The sequence below is a fragment of the Phalacrocorax carbo genome, chromosome Z, assembly GCF_963921805.1.
Source record: "Phalacrocorax carbo chromosome Z, bPhaCar2.1, whole genome shotgun sequence".
Taxonomy (NCBI): Eukaryota; Metazoa; Chordata; class Aves; order Suliformes; family Phalacrocoracidae; genus Phalacrocorax; species Phalacrocorax carbo.
This window is the reverse complement of record NC_087548.1, coordinates 20396995-20414704: the sequence shown is the minus strand read 5'-3', so window position 1 is coordinate 20414704 and position 17710 is coordinate 20396995. Positions and strand designations below refer to the sequence as shown.

At 39.9% G+C, this 17710-nt stretch overlaps 1 protein-coding gene across 1 annotated transcript in view; it reads right to left on the bottom strand.

The window, feature by feature from the left end:
* Window positions 1-15132, bottom strand: part of NDUFS4 (NADH:ubiquinone oxidoreductase subunit S4) — a 49045-nt gene extending 33913 nt beyond the window's left edge. Inside the window, exon 1 of the mRNA XM_064437764.1 lies at window positions 14744-15132. Coding sequence (XP_064293834.1) covers window positions 14744-15117 — 374 coding nt within the window. The 5' untranslated portion in view covers window positions 15118-15132. The remainder of the gene's footprint in view (window positions 1-14743) is intronic.
* Window positions 15133-17710: the final 2578 nt, after the last annotated feature.

The window sequence follows — 17710 nt, the reverse complement described above, 5'->3', positions numbered from 1 at the left end:
GGAAAAACAAATACTGTGATAATCTAACCATGTCTTCCACGAAAAGCAGTCATCTGCTGCTCCAGCAAAGTCACAAATGGGTTCCACGCAAATGGAGGGATCAACTGAGAAGCCATTGGAAGTCCTCCTGTCTTCACTACAGTATTCACACCAACATCAGGTCTCTCAACCATCTTTTCCCACTGTGGGTTAAGAACATAGCAGAGTTCCTTGTTTCAGGGCACATACTTATGTCACCTCTTCCTTTCTTACGTTAGAGGTCCCAGCTCTACTGACGCCATTAATCAGTCCTGTTGAACTAGAAAAACCAAACAGTAAAAAAATGGACAGCAGAAGTCTTTTGTGACAGAACGATGAAGGATATTAAGGCATCTGACTTGAACATTTGTCTTGGTAGTTTTGGATATCTGTATTCAATCTCTAAAATTCAACAAATTTGAACTTCTTAAATACCTGCTAAATAACGTATGCTTACCCCTATATGCTTTTTGGTTTTAACTGCATGAACAGAAAAATAAATGGAAGTCTTACGGAATAGAATGCCTGCCACAGAGCCCCTGGAAATGTCAAAGAATCTCCCATAAGCCTAATGGAAGGTCATAAGCAGCCATATTTACAAGGCATGAATTTGCCTTCCACAAAAAGCAATGGTGCGACTGGCAAGCTACAGAACACCCAGATGCAAAAACTTGTATTCACCCTATCTAATTCAACAGCTGAGATTTAATTCATTGCACAAAAAAAAGGACTCCTTAACTTCTTTATGCAACACATCTGACTGTTTGATCTACTAGCACCCCCTTTTGGTCAACTGTTGGAGATATGTTAAAGAACACCAGATATCGCAGCACAGGTAATCAGATCACAACACAGCAACACAGAGATGAAATAAAGTCTTGAAGAAAACCTCATGTGCCACATGAAAGATAAAGGTAGTTAATAAGAAGTAAGTCTAAATGGGGTTTTAAGTATTCTGATACTGAATGACCAGGGCAGCAGTAGGTGTGAATATACATATATGCAGAAGCTGTGATGAACCATTCAATACATTGAACAGATAATCATTCTTAGAAAACCAACCTTTTTTAATATTATGGCATCTATGAGGAATAACATAAGCTTCACAGTGTACAGCAACCATAATCACATTAAATTCTGTACAAAAAGAACATGGAAACACTGCCAGCTCAGAACTTCCACAGCATCCAACCTAGACACACACTACAGTTGGGCAGACTAAACCAAATCAGTATGACATTCTGTCATATAAAGTACAGACATTACTTATTCCCTGTTATATGATGTCAAATACAGTACAGATCACAGCATTCAGCCCCAATATAATGCATTTTTATAAAGACAGCTTGTAAAGTTGAGCTTGTGAGAGAAGAACCTAAATAAAGTGGGATAATACTTCCTTGGTATCAGATCCACTATTGCCATTAAAGTGATAAAGACTTAACAGAGTCAATGGTGTTTTATTTTTACCAGGATACATTTACTATTCTTATAACATCCCAACATAAACAAAATATGGAATATAATGCCCAATACTGCCTGTGGAGACCACGTAGTTCTGTTCTGTAGTATGAACTGCAGGAGTAACTTCTGGCTTTGGAGGAAAGGCAAGTTCCCCATTTATAAATAATTACATTCTAAGACAATACTGGCACATCATAATTTTTCTTTTACTTACAAAATGATGTTAAATTATAAAGACAGTAAATTATATTTCTGAAAGGATTAAAGGACTACCAATTTATTTAATCTAAACTACTAAAATTTCTGTATTAAGTGGGAAAAAAGATCAAAATTGAAACAGAAATATATAAACACTGCTTCTACTTGCTAAAAAGCTCATATGAAAAATATATTTTTTTCCCTCAGTGTGTTTGGAAAACAGGGCAGGAACTGATTGTGCTTTTCTGTTAGGCAAATCTGCATTATGAAAAGAAGCAATGGTCATGTAAAAGTACTGAATAAACATGAAAATAACTTTAAGCATTTGACTTGTGGCTTGTAGCTTAGTGTGCATCTTCAAAGCAAAATGTTATGTTCACCTGCCTTTAGAAATATTAAATGAGTTAAATTTTCAAGTAGTAAACACTTTATTAAGTAGAAAACAATCAAATTTTAGTTATTTTAGGTTCTATTTTAATTATCCCACAGAGAGGAAAATACTATTGACATATCTACAAACAACCAAGGTTATCATCTGAACCACAGCACTATGCAAACACAGCCCTAGTCCTTCCAGAACTACCATAGGACCAGAGCACTACAACCACTCCTGGCACTCCAGTTAAGTCCCTAGGATGAAAGTCAGCTCTGTTAAGACACAGCTTGAGTTGCCTACCATCAGTTTCCCCTCATTTAAACAGCTTTCTCAGGGTGAACGAGGAATGAGGCGACGGTTAGCTCTGACTTAGTGCCAAGCCTGCATTGCCCCTGACACAAACAGGGTCCTCTGAGCTGCTCTCTGGCCAGGTGATCGAGCTGACACCACTGGGCACACAACAAAGACCAGCACAACCCTTCAGAAGACTCCACAATGGCCAGACAGTAAACACTAACAGGCTCAACCTATTCCTGCAGGTGTCTCCACCTCATCTTTGAGCACTATGCCTTCTGGGAGCATTAATTAGGTGGATACCTGTGTAGCACAAGCATATACACAATGAAAACGGCTTGAGCTGAGGAACAGTTCAGGCAAAAATCCACACAGATAGCTTGGGTTCAAGTCAGTACACCAGCAAGCGAGGCCTGCACATTTTGAAACAGTTCTCTGCAAGTCCCAGGATGATACCAGACTGTTCCTCAACGTACTTTAACACAAACTCAGTCGTTATTTGCAACTAAACTTCTGAACAAAGTAATGCCAGTACTTCTAGACCCCCACATGAATGTGACTCAAAGTATGCCAGTAGTTTCTGCCAGATTACAGCAAACAGACTAGAAACACTTCTGAGAGAGGGGCTTAACACATTAAGAATAAAATGACCCCAAATCATTTAAGTATTTTTCTAGTAGAAATCATAAAGTCATTATGAAAGATCTGGTGTACTACTTTTACAGCAATAGAATAAGTAGTTTATAAGATGTCCAACTGCTGTCAGGTGGCAGGGACTCTGAACTACTGCTACCTGTACAGCTGCTGATCAGCAATTTCATTGCACACTACTCTCCAAACCAGAAGACCTAATCTTAGAAACTGACCTCAGATCACAACCTGAGAACAGCAGGCTCCCTGTGAACCAGCGGAAAACTCTTGCAGGCAAGTCAGCTGAAAGGCAAATAATACTAGAAATGCTGCACAGCCCATATCAACTATGAACTGAATTTTACATTATCTAGTTAGGAAGCCTAACAAAGTTAAAAAGGAAGAGGGAAAAGTTATGTAGGGAGTAAAGACAAAATATACAGGTGACATATTTGCTCTGTCTGTGCTTTTTAAATGTCAGATTTCTCCCCACACATATATATTCAGGCATTCATACAACTAGACAATAACTAAAGACTGTGCTCTCTTTATAGTAAGGACAACAAAAGCCAAAGGGTTTAATCCCAAAACTGTGAGGAATGAAACTAATGTTCCACAACCCACCTCTGTCTTAGGAAGGTTTATGCAGTTTGAACAAGAGCCTTTGAATCAAGTAAAATCAAACAACAACAACAAAAAAAGAGCAAAGATTCCTCTGTGTCTGCCAACTGGTTTATGGCGCAGTATAGTCCCGTATTCCATCCCCATCCTTTCCACTTGATTTAGCCTTTCTATCTGACTGCCCTGACAGGTTTAAGTAATACTTACTCTAATAATCGAAGGTAATAGCAAGGTCTGTAAAACACAGCATGTAAATAAAGGCAACTTCTTACTTATTTAATGCCCTCAAACACTTGAAATGTAATCTACTGAACTAAACTACAGTACAAAAAAATAATCCTTTAAAGTGTTACTGGAAAACTACCTCTTGGTTTATAAATGGTTCATGAAAGTCAATGAAGCTATTCGGCTAATAAGTCTCAGTTGTTGGCCAGCTATGAAAAAATGTATTTAAGAATTATCCATTTATTTACATTTGCAGTGCCTCATAAAAGCCACTTAGAGACAGCCAAATGCCTCACAAATGGAATATGACACACAGAAACAGGTCTCTTTTCAGAACTCTGTGCTCTCAGCAGTTGTTCTAGATGAGAATGGGACAATCTAGCCAGTATTATTGCATATGGTTTTATTTCACCCTTGCTTTGTCAACTTTGCATTGTCTCAGCCACCTTACTCTTCAATTTCCTTCCTGACATCAAGCTTTTGTCCTCAACTCCTCTTTGAACTGTTGCCATTCCACAGTTATCAGGTACCATAGCTACCCTTCATCACACCTTAATCACACCACAGCCCATTTTTTAATTCTTCTGCCTGTCCACATCATTAATTTGTTAACGTATTTCTAACTTCCTTTTCACACACCTCTGAGTGGAAAAACCCCATGATAGTTCAATAAATCTTTGCCTACTGGGTTACGAGCGGAGAAGACACACCAATGTTGCCATCTTACATGGAAAAGTATAATTTGAGTTTTCAAGTCAGCTCATGCTCTAATATTAACTAGTCTGGAGACAAGTCTGTCAGACCATGTATCAAAACTCTAAGAGCACTAACAGATCTTAATGGCCATGACCAGCCTCACCCAGGGCCTCCACGAACACCCCCTGCCTATGGCCCTGGAGCTCCACTTAAGCTCAGCTTTGGGTCTTCAGCCCTTGGCTATGCATCATCATTAAGTGCACCCACCTCCAGCCCTGACTCTGGTTTGTATCTCGGAGCCTGGCTAGACCTCTCACCCAAGCTGCAGTATGACTCCAGTCACATTCAGACCCTGGTGCCTGTATGGACTTCCGATGCAGGTGGCAGCTTGTCTCCAAATCTGTCTCTGGTCCCATTTGCTCCTGACTGGACTCCCTGGACAGACCCTGGACCTTGATCATGCCTTTGCTGTGTTCCTGCTGGGATCACCCTCAGTTTCCAGCTTGCCTTACCCTCAGGAACAGCCAGCCCTTGCTGCTTCCTGACACTTTGCTAGTCATTAAGTCCTATCAAATTCAGTTTTTTCCAGCATATGCAATATATTTGTACTTGTTTTTCAGCCTCATTAACTAGCAACCAAAGCACAGGACTTAATTTTATGTAGTCTCTCTATAATGACCAATTTTAAAGCCTACTTCTTTTCAAAAGATGCTAACCACACATTTTTTTTGTTGTGGGTACCACTGTGATAAATTAGCTTCTACAATACAGCTCTCCCTTTAGCTTAAAAGAAATAGTTGGCTGCAATGTAAACAACCTATGCAAGTGTATCCAACAGAAGTTTTTTAAAAAATTATCACATCAAAACTTTAACTGCTATGCTACATGCAAACACAAGTAACAATTATATGGCACTAGTTTAGGACTAAAAAATAAAAGCCCTTTCTTCTAGAGAGTACTGTATTAGCATCTGCAGCCTTGGCACAATTCTTTACATTGATGAAGGATAAATTATTGTGTGTTACAAGAACAATATAATGCAACTGCCAAGCTACTTAAATGAAGTATCTTTTAGAAGGAAGATTGAGTGCCCTGTTGTTCCATAATTATCCTACATAATTTTCTTTCCATTTACACTATTTATTAATGTAGACACACCTTACAAGCATTTTTTTAAGAACTCACCTTTGAGAATAAAAACAACCTCATCAGCTACCCTATTTGTGTGTTCTCTTGTACGCTTACTTATACACGGACCCTCTCCTCCTCCACTGGTACAATTCTTCCCTTTCGCTAATCTCTTTTTGTGTTCTTACTATCTGAGCAGCTCTCTGAAAAGAGACTGCTAGCCTTGCTATTGCCCTCTCTTTTCTAAAGTGGAATTATCCCTTAAGGCAAAACTGGTGCTTCAAATGCAAACCTTACTCTTGAATTCCAGCTCAGACAACAACATTCAGATTATTTGTCTCATTCTCCAGTAGGCACAATCAACACTGACATATGACAAAACATCACGGCTGCAGAATTTCCCTTCAGATAACTTATGCAGCACATACAAATACTCCTTGAATATGTGACAGAACAGTCAAAACTACTGCATGAAGAACTCTGCATTTTTTTCCTTCATTTAAACTGTGGTTCTACTGCAAGTATTAAGCCACTTATTTATTCTTGGGTCTTCAAATAGCCACAAAGCACATACCCAATTTTATAATAAGAGATGGTACCCCTGAACGTTATTGACATCAGATGCAATACAGTATGAATCTCTACTTAAAACTACTGAAATACATAGAAAAGATTAAGAATTAAAAAATTAAAATTACCCACTGCAACAAAATTTTTGTTTGAACTTCAATACAAATGCCATCACTAACATTTAGTAGAATATTACTTTATTAGACTGATAGCAAATAATAATATCAGAAGTATTTACATATAGAGTATACATTAAGGTCTTCAAATATTTTATATAAAACACATCTAATCTGATTTAAAAAAAATTAATAGGAGCTGTTTATGAAATCTTCCATGTAACACTCCAAGAATAAGCAGCTCCAAGAATTGTTTGCCCACACACATTCTGGAGCTGCCTACAGTCTGTCTAGTTCAGTCAAAAGTTAATTTACTTCCTCAACATCAGTCACAGGTCAAGGGAAGATTAAGACAGACAGAAATTACAGCAGCTAGAGAGTGGCTTGTTAACAAAATAATACCCAAACATATTGTTATACTGCCAGGAGGGAACAACTACACTTTGAAACTCAGACAGAAATATGCCATTCATTTCTCAGGAAATATGGAAATATGCATTGTAAAGAAGGTAATGTTAACTGTTCAGCTTGACTCCTGCTAGTTTAACAATACCTTTTATCAGAAACAATAAAGGATGTTATCTTAAGACAGTTTGGAGGTATACTTTGTAACACACTCAAGAATCATATTCTTACAAAAGAATTTTAAAAGCTTATCAAAATCCACTCTATTGCCATAAGAATGGAAATATGTACATGGATAAAACACATGAAACAATAAGCTCTTAAGGATTACACAGATTTACTGAAATGATTAGTATAAAATACAGTATTTTAAAACTTGGGGTTTTTTTAAACTGTGCGAGTAGGTCATGCTTCCCTGCTAACTATATAAGCCTCTCAGCACCTCTATCACTTACAACAGACAATTCCATCTATGATTGACAATTTGGCCAACAGCAGAAAAATCAATAGCTGCCTGGCAGGGTGGGATATCTTTAATTTCTAGTTTTTCTCAAAATACTAAAGATTTAATTTCAGGCCTTATGGTAACAAAAAAAAAAAAAAAAGCCACGGTTCACTCTCAAACCTCTCACAGAACCAAAAAGCATAAGTTTAAGAACAGATATTTCCCTTTCCCTGCATCACAAAGAATTGCATAAAACATAATAAGTACAAACAAGACAGGGTTAGTCCCAGAAAGAACCAAATAGTGGCATTGCCTTTGTATCTCCAGAAATTTACCTTATGCCTAACACTGTCAGCAAGCTTGAAGTTCACAAATTCCTTTAAAAATAACCAAAGTAACAGAAACACTCACAAGGTTGAGGATGATGAGGAATTATTACCATACTAAGTAGATTATTTGTACATAGACTAAGTTATACAAAGGTGTCAGCAAAAGCAACATTCAAAATTGAAAATGCAGATAAAAGTTTAAAATATCAATAATATTAACTGTAATTAGTGTTTCCATCCTCACTATTCATCAACATGTGCTTAACAATAGGTGAGATTTTGCACAGTGCCACAGGGAAGATCTATTACATTGGTGTAACACACTGAGAGCTATAAATTGGTCTGAAAATTCCTAGTGTTGATTCGATTTGCATTGTTTTCCTCCCCAAAAAAGAAGTATCAGATACTCATTTTGCTTGCGTGTAGTTGAAAGGCCTAGCAGCATGTTATTGAGATAGAAGGTATCAATTAAATTCTAAACTTACTTTGGGTTTTGGAACTTAACTTCTTCTGAATCTCACTGTCGCATTTTGATAGTACCTGCTTCTGTGAAGAACAGCTTTGAAAGCGACAGTTCCTATCAGTCAGAAATACAACCCAACCCAAATGTCTTCTGGGCTTTTCCAATCATATATAAATATTGCATCATGTTGAGATGTATAATGGAATATCAAAGTTAATTAAGTCATAAATCTCAAACCTACATTAAGGCAACATCAAGGTCGTTTTTGTAACCCAGAAAGTAGTATTTTTCCAGTATGAGTTAAACCTGTGGAACAATATATATTAAACCACCACCATTAAAGCAAATTTTATTTTCTTAATATAGATTTGAAACTCTGTCTATTGACAGCTGGCATTCGAATTCCCCTTCTCCATGTATCCATATGGCATTGCATAAACTACCAATTTCTTTATTTATTTGACAAAAAAAAAGGTGCTTGAAGTCATGGTAACAATTTCTACAAATATATTTATCTCAAACTTCAAGATACCAAATATTTGGTATTAGGAAATACCAACAAGAAAACCTTTCCCATAAAAGAAGTTTGGAGTTTTGTTTTGAAAACGAAGTAAGTGTCATTCCAAACCCAGTGTCAGAACCAATTTCAAATTGTTCAGACCCTGAAGGAAAGTATGTCTTTCTGTTTTAGGATACTAGTGCCAACAGACTTCACCTCTACCCTCCAAGGCTTTTTTTTTGGTTTTGGGGGCTTTTTATGTTTTTGTTTTGGTGGGGTTTGGGGGTTTTATTCCTAGCTCCACTCCTCTTCAAATCTTCAAAGTAGAGAGAAGATTATTAGGTTTTCAGATCAGTAGATGTAGGCAAAAAGTTATTCCAGCATATAATAATTTTTTTTTTAAGATATGCCAAACTTTAGGTAAAGTGACCTGCAGTTCTGAGGCCACAATGACTAGTTGCCACAAAGCTGGTAAGAAGGGTTTATAGCTCTTCTAGTGCAGAAGCAATCACATCGCTTATTTACTAGTTATCTTTCAACACAAACCTTAAATGTCTGTCTGCTTGTCTCTTAAACCTTCTCTTGCTGAAAAGGCTGTCAGTTCCTCCTCCTTTGGATTTCTAATTCCAAAAGTGATGGAACCACAAAATAAGTCACTCCATGTTATATGCCCAATAATGAACAGCAATTTAAGAAGCCTCAGCAGGAACATTTTGCTGTCATAACACCTGCTCTACTTACTTCTCCACAATTCCTTTAGAAAAACATCCATTTCCAGAACAACACATCTCACCCTTGCCCACATTCACAAACTTTGGTTCTCCTGGCCTCTTTTCCCCTTCTGCCCCTCTTACTTTCACATCTTCCTACCAATCCTCTTTCCTGCCTAGACCTTCACGACAGCCAGACACCAGATCATCATCAAAGGACATGTGACTATAAAAAATAACCCTCATGATCCTTCCAGTCCCAGTGAATACGTAGGATTTGGCTGCTAGGCCCTCTCTTATCCACACAATCATTATTTGAACAGTGTGGACAGAGTCAAAGGGAATGGGTTTTAAATGAATTATACACTTAGATGGAACATCTACTTCTCCCGAATTACTGCTTCAGGCTGTCTGCAAGATCAGACAAATACTGCTGTCTGGAGTCTTGCTTTTAAACTTATGCTCATGAAGTGTACAAACTGCAGTGCTTTTCATCTTTTTCTCCCCACACTATGTCCATTGGTCTCTCCACATCTTTCACCTTGAGTCTGCTCCAAACCTCCATGTCACCACGATCTTATGACCAAAAAACTCCCTGGAGTTTTATTCCACATTTCAGTAACAGTTGTACTATTGTGTTGTAAGATAGTCTGATTGACTATACTTTCTCTGTTATGCATTAAAAACAAAATAGATTTTCAAGATAAAATTGTAAAACTCAAATGTATATTTTAAAAGGTCTTTTTTCCCATTACAAATAACCAAAACGAAACTATGTATAAACACCACTTATACAGCCAGGGCAAGACCTCAGAAAACTCTTCTCCTGGTCTATCTTGAAATTTTATTCCAGATACTGTTTGCAGATGCAGTTAGCCATTGGAATTAATTTAGATGAAGTTAAATGCTGCAGAACTATTTTTTGAATTAATGAAAACCAAAGGTTCTGTGACTGAACGTGATAACACCACATGTATGTTATCCCACCCAGTATATGACAGCAAGTAGCAGACACACGTTACAGCTGGATGAAATAATAAGTAATGCAACTGCTGCAACATGCTACTTATTCCAAACTTGACAAAATGTCACAATGGCTAGCACTAACACTAGCTAAATAGTACTTCTATTAACAAGACGCAGTCAGAGCTTGGTGCATCTTTGTGTAGCTCACTGGTCTACCCAAATCTAGGTCTGGGAAGTGTACTAAGCCCTATTTTAACATATGGCTTCATATGAACATGCAAGCAAAAACACCAACACTGTTTTGAAGAAAGAAAAAAAGAAAAACCAAACAATAACACAAAAGCATAAGCTAGTTGCCTTGAGGGAAAAGAAAAACACTTTTTAAAAAAAGTTACTAAACATTTTCTCTATTATTTATGAGAAAGGAAGATAGAAACAGGTTTCTTTTATAAGTCCTTTATTTTCCCACAAAAATGGCTTCCCTCTCTCTTCACTGATGGGGAAGCTTGCTTATGTATATGATAACTGAAGACTAAGATTTAAATGGTGCCCCAGTTTTCCTCATTCAATGAGCGTATATCATGAACTGAGTAACAGGCTTTCTACTTTTCTACACTAGTGTCTGTAATTCTTTGCTTTCATAACCTCAGGTATGCATTTATGATGAACCAGCAAAATATTTGCTGTAATGCTCAGAGTCTTTAAAACAGAATTACAAAAGGAATGTAACACGCTGAAGAACCATCATCTATCACTGAAAAGTAACAAGAACAATCCATTATCATGAAATGTAGGGACTGTGTGGTCAGTTATTACACCCACGCACACAAAATACTCTGCTTTTGCATTAGAAATCAGTATCTTTGTATCCTGACTGCAATACCTTGTGACTTAAAGAGACTGTCTGAAATACTATGTGGTTTTGGAACAAACAGCTGATTCCCTGTTCCGTAGAAATTCGTTTGAATTTTTCTTTTCCCAGCTCCACCTACCCACATTCTCTAACACAAGGAGACACTGCAATCTTTCTCAAGACACAGACATGTAAGAGCCCCTCCTCTGCTTTCCTCCAATTCACATGAAACTTAAAGAAACGTAACTATTATTTAAATTATACCCCTTAACCAAATTTTGGCTGCAGATAACTAAGAGGTAAAATTTGAAGTAATTAGGTAAGACAGACAAACAAGGTATAACTTTCCTCTTGAAGAGGTCAACCTCAGAAGAGTGCATTCAACAGAATTTCAAGCCCCTGAAACCCTGACAGATCTTGCAGCATGAAAGCTTCAAAACTGTGATCTAAGCAAAGGAGGCACTTCTACTTTCTGTATCTGCTCAAGCCACCTGCTGATGGTCTATCAGGCTCACCACCAGATACAATAATGATGGACTCTGTAACCACCGCTTCAGTGATTTAAACTAGGCACACAGAACTTCATACAGATCTGAAAAATGTTGCTGCATGTTCTCCTAACTTCGGACCAAACACTTACTTCCTTGTGTTACCAGTAACGGTTTCAGAAGCATCAAGCAGCTTGGGCATGCATATTTTGAAGTGTTTAAACATGTACCAGTACATTCAACCTTTCTGTTAGAGGATGTCGTAATACTTGTAAGAACCAAATATAACTCATGAAAATCAGAACAGAATCTCTCTTGTGACTGCTGTTAAGTGATCTTGGGAACTGTTTTCAAAATCAGAGGGCAGCTATATTATTTTGTAATTTAAGTTCTGAAAAATTGAGAACTATCAGAAGTTTCACATGCAAAAGTCTTCAAAAACCACTCCAAATAAGACTACTGCTTGAAGGTTTTAACTTTAATCCTACAGTGCTCAAACAATAAGCTATATTACCCTCATAGCCTAATTTAGGCAAATAACATGAAACTGTAATTTAACCAAGTTGTACCAAACTTGACCAAACCTTACTCGGAATCTGAGTAAACAAAAGCATAGTGCTGAAGTGACAGAAGAATCATTCAAATGCCCTCACAGCTGACAATTCCAGCATTTTCTGCAGTCATCTCCTGCAAACTGTTAAATTGAATTGTAAGTAATTCTAACACCTATGTTTACTTTAAGACACATCTTAGCATACTGGTATAGTACTTTCTTTCTACAATCAGCAAATATACAGATCACTCCAATAATAAATTAAACAGACACAGACTTTAAATATACACCGAAATTTGTTTTAACAAAGAAATTACTTGCACCAAACTATATCCATCAAAATACTTTTCTGAGAGGAAACTGGTATTGCAGAATCTGTATATCCAATTGCAAGATGTGCTGCAAAACATCACCCTCTGAAAGAAGTAGGCTTTTGGACAGCTGCTGATCATCATAACTGGAAAATAAGCTTAAGTGGTTTGTATTATAAGACCAGTCACAATTCTGTGAGGTGGGGAGGTTCCTTTATCCCCTTTTTGCAAAATGAGGTGCAAGATATTAAAGCTAGAAATGGGATTTGTATACTGCCAAGCTTTGAGACATCTACCTGTCTACTGAAATTTATGATATTGGAGTCATCTGGTAACATGTGAAGGTTTATATGGTATATAAGAAAGTTATCCACAAGAGGAAACAAGCCAAACAGCTTTTCCAAAAAGCAACAGAAAGTACAAAAGCTAAAGCTACACTTTCTCCCATGCACCTCTAATTTTATTATCTATGAGCTGCAGGAAGACATCTTGAATTTAAAATTTAGAGCCCTGAATCCTTTTCTGTTAATTTGTAGCTTGATTCTTCCATCCAAGCAGGGAGACTGCAGAGGCTGCTTAACACTATTTTTTCTATAAAACAGTAACTGAGAAGAAGAAAGATGATTTTTTCTTTATTTCTGTGCCTGCCTCATCAAGAAAATAATTACTTTATAAAAATTATGCAATGAATTACAGCCTTAATTGTTCCTTCATAATGCCAAAACTATTTTATTCTGAAACACCTTTTCCTTGTTCCAAGGAAAACTTCACTCTCACTCTTTCAACATACAATGATTGCAAGGATGTGTACAACTTTAAATAAGAGAGACTCACAGTGCTCTTCCCTGCCTCTTCTGCAAGAAACCTGCAGATTTATGATCAGGCCACTCTCCCATGGCATGTGAAGTCACTTCAGGCAACCCAACTCCAGAGGCAACCTCCCTCTTACTGAAAATATTATGGGACACTAATCCTTCTGTCTCCCTCTGTGGCAGGGAAGGAAGCTAAGGCACTATTTCAAAGTAGAAATTTCCTGTAAGAAATGCCAGCTTAAGAGTCCCCACCTCACATTTCCATGCTGTTCACTCCCACCCCTGCTACATCCTACTATTTATTCTGGAGTGACTGCTTGAAAGGTAGAGTGGTAAAACTTTAAAACAAAGTTATTTTTAACCTTAATCAGCTGACTGATCCAATCTACCACATGGCACAGGCAACAGTTGTGTCAACAGCCTACCCCTCTTTTAAGAGGGCTAGAAACCAGCAGTCAAACATGAACAGTAAGTTTCTGCATTACCACAGAACAACCGCTAAATTAATATTCACAGATTCCAAAGCATTTTTATGAGACTGAGGATTAATCTTCAGCACTGTAAAACAGGTGCCATTTTAACAGGGAGGAAGCAGCAGTAACCAATGGGACAGTCAGAGCACAAAACGTGGGAAGAAATAGTATAGCCATCATCCTTCTTTCTCTATATATGTGCATCTATACAGCTTTCTCCATGTTTCACATATGTATATACATATACACACATATACATACATAAAGACATCATAGATTTTAAAAAATTACTGAAACTATATTGTAGGTATGTTTATATGTAAAGATTTAAGTAGCATGGAAAAGCATAGCCTCCAAATCATAGTTAATAGCATTGAACTATATTTTTTTTCCTCTTGACTAGAAGGGCATCTTACAAAAACCAAAGTCCTGTGACATTCACAGAAGTAAACGCATGCACACGTCTTCAAGTAGAGGTTGGGGTCATGTACTGGACTTTCAATAAAAGGTTGCTGCATTAAAGAAACAAACAGCAAAGTGCCACCAAAAATTATAACGCGACTTCCTGCATTATTTTGAGGAATGAGTGAAACAGTAGCTACGTACCCCCCGAAAAAAAGTAACAGATCCTGGGGAGGAGACGGAGAGGAAAAGCTACAGGGTACAGAGTAGGGCAGAGGGGTGCAACTCTCTAGGAGGACGGTGCTGGCGATGGAAGGAGCCACCGCCCCCTCAGGCTCCCGGCAGCGAGGCAAACGCCGCCCGCCACGCCGAGCAAGGCGGCCCTCCGCCGCCGTTTCGACCGACCTCCGGACGCCGCAAGGACAGCGGGCGGCCGGCCGGCCACAGCGCGGGGGACGGCAAGGATAGACCCGGAGAGACATGCACAGCCGCGGAGGGAGGCCGCAGCCAGGCGCCCGCCGCCGGCCCGGCCGCTCCAAGCTCCCGGCGGGGCCCTGCGTGGCGCCCCCGGCCTGGCGCGGCCCCCCGGCCTGGCGTCTGCGGGGAAGCCTTAGGCCCGGGTCAGCCTCCCCGGGAGCACTACGGGCCCTGGCCGCGGCGGTGCCGCCGGGCGGAGGAGCGCCGGCGGTGCCCGTTACCTGGCCGGCGACAGGCGAGCCGCAGCGGCCACGCTCCTCGCCACAAGGTGCCTCAAAGCCGCTGACATTGAGAGAGCCGCCGCCATGACGCTCGCCGCAGCCGCTGGGAGACGGCGGCGTCGCAGGGCCAAACCTCCTCCGCCCAGACAGGAAACGCGAAGGCGCGGGCGGAAAGATGGCGCGGGAGGGGCAGGCGTGTGGGCAGGGGAACCGGGAAGGGGAGCGGGCGGCCCATGGCTGGCACGGAGGACGGCCAGGCCTGGCACCTGCAGACCCGTGGAGGAGCCACACGCCGCTGGGGCGCGGGCGCCGATTTCCGCCGGCAGCGCCTCCGGCTCACGGACGCTTTCTGGCAGCTTGGGGCGGGACGCCATCTTCTCGGTGGCATGGGCCGGGGCACTGGAGGGATGGCGCCGGCTCCGGGCCCGCTGGGCCTCACAGCCGCGGGGCGGCGGGACCGGCCGCTGTGCCATTCCCCGCGGCGGGCCGGCGGGGCTGGGGGCCAGAGCGACCGCCGAGCCCTGGTGCGCCCGCAGCCCCTCCCGCCCTGGCACAAAACCTGCGGCGCGGCGCGGTTTGGCCTCCTGCTTCCCCGTTGCGCTGCGCAGAGAAAATGGTGCGCCCCGTGCAAAGGCTTCAAAGCGTTGGTACAGCTTCTTGCACCTGCTTGTTAACATACAACTCAGTTTTACTACTTGAAATGGATCCACATTCTTGGTTTGCTAAGATAAGCGAGTCTCTAGTGGTACTTCTAGGAGCTCTGTTTTGTTTTAAAACCAATTCCAGCCTTATTTCCTATATTCGAGCAAGGAAGACTGGCAAGACCCCTGTTCTCTTAAAGTGGAGTAATATTTTTAATGCATTAGCTGTAAAAGGGAAGTAAATAACAGGACTTCTGCCATGGAAACATATTATGGTGCTGGGTTCATGGTTAAAGAAGACAGATTGCTGTAAATCAAGAGTCAAATACGCTTGTGTTCAGTGCTAAAACTCAAATGACATAAAGTTTCCAAAAATATGTGGTACAAAAGCACAGAGTTGTTATAGGATCTGTAATATTGCAAAGGACTGAAAAGTTTTTTGTTCTGGGGGCAAAAAATGGGTGGTATTCTTAAAACTATTCTAATAATTTTTATATAATCTGTTATATGAACAGATCTCTGTGACATTTTGAAAAAAAACCCTTGGCTAATGTTTCAGCTTCAATTTTGCTGAAACAAAAAAATATTTAGAAGTTTGTTAAACAAAAAAGTGATTAAATTCCTACAGGAGGAGGAGTTGGTTTTGACTCACTCTTTTCTGTGTTCTCCAGGAGAAGCCAGTCTTGTTCTCGATTTTGACAGAACAGTTTGACAGGGTCAGAAACAAAAATTCTGAACAAGCGAATTCACCATTTTCCTGTCCCGAATAAAACACGATGAAATAAGAGTAGTTCCAATGAAAAGTTGATCTTTCAATGAATGTCTTCTGCAGTTGTCAAATCAACAGTGTATTAATTTCTGATGAAAACAAACAACATCCTTTTATTATATAATCCTAATTAAATCTCAGACCTAGAGCTGTTATTTCATAGTCTTTGTATTAGGCAAAGGTGGCAAAATACTTTCTATTTCCAGTCATCCTATTAGAACTTTCTACTCTCAGATATGTAATTTCTTTATGCTAACTTCCCATCATGTATTTCTGAATTCTGGGGAAATGAAAATATATAGGTTTTCCTCTTCAAAAGAGCAACTATACTGCAGAAAAAGAAGACAAGTGAATAATCTTCCTGGGCCGGATAATACAGAGACAGTAAGGACAATGATTTACAAATTTGTTGGGTTTGCAGATAGGAGTATTTAAAATTTATTTTTCAATCATTAATGAATACAGTCAAAGTCAGATGTAGTAAGGCAGACAGCAGGAGTAATTTTGTAGCAATAATGAATTGAAATGAGTTATACGGGGAGGTGATATCCTTTGTTAAATGCAGGTGGGAGAATACCCCAACCTTTTGAAGTTAGCAGTTTTTCTTCAGGGATTTTAAGAGAAGGACCTGAAAAACTCTGTTCTCCAAACTTTTTAGTGATTTTTTTCCCCCCAGCTTTATCAGTTACTGGCCTAATAATGCACATTATCTCTCACACTGAACCTTCAGTCACATGTAGATAGACATAGTAAGAATATCTGCATCTCAGGAAATCAATGAATTTTTCTCTCTCTCTTCCAAAATCTTTTTCTAGTGCGTGAGTGATGGTAGGTTAGAGGAGGCATTCATGCCAGCTCTAGTTTACTTCAGCTGATCTAAACTTGTCCCTTTTCTGGTGCTTCAGCTAGGAGAAATGTTCTGTCGTTTCTAGAAGCAGAGGAAGATTTTATAGCTGTTCAAAGGCGCCAGTGGTTTGGTGAGGGCAGTTGCCCTTGTGAACGGAGGCAAGTAGTTTGAGTCTGTCTACTTTGCATCAGCTGGTAGATCATCATAACTCAGCCAAAGACCTTTAGGGTAGATCTGACTTTGTAGCTGGTGTCTTCTTTCACTGTCAGAGATGGAGCCAGTGGTTTGGGCAGCATGTGAAGGCTTGTGTGCTTCACAAGGCTCAGTTCTTTGAACTCCTGCTCTACCTACTACTTCTTTGCATGGGGGGAGGACAGAGGTAGCGCACAACAGCTGGAATTTGGAGCTGCCACCTAATTAACTGAGTCTGTCAAAGGAGGGTGCCAGATTCAGGAGCTGCCTTTGGCAGCTGCAGAGACAGGACTGTTGTGCTAGATCACAGCGACTGATGGGCTTGAGCATGTGTGCAAGTGAACGTGCTGCTAGTTGCTAGCACAGTCCCTGGAACCGTTTTGGCCCTGGTCAATTAGCACCGTCCCAAACAATGTCTGAGCACAGTCTGGGAACTAGCGTGAGCCTGGGACTGTTCCTAATAAGCTGTGTGGATGAGGCCATTCTGGGTTTTGGATTGTTTTTTTGCAGCAGGGGAG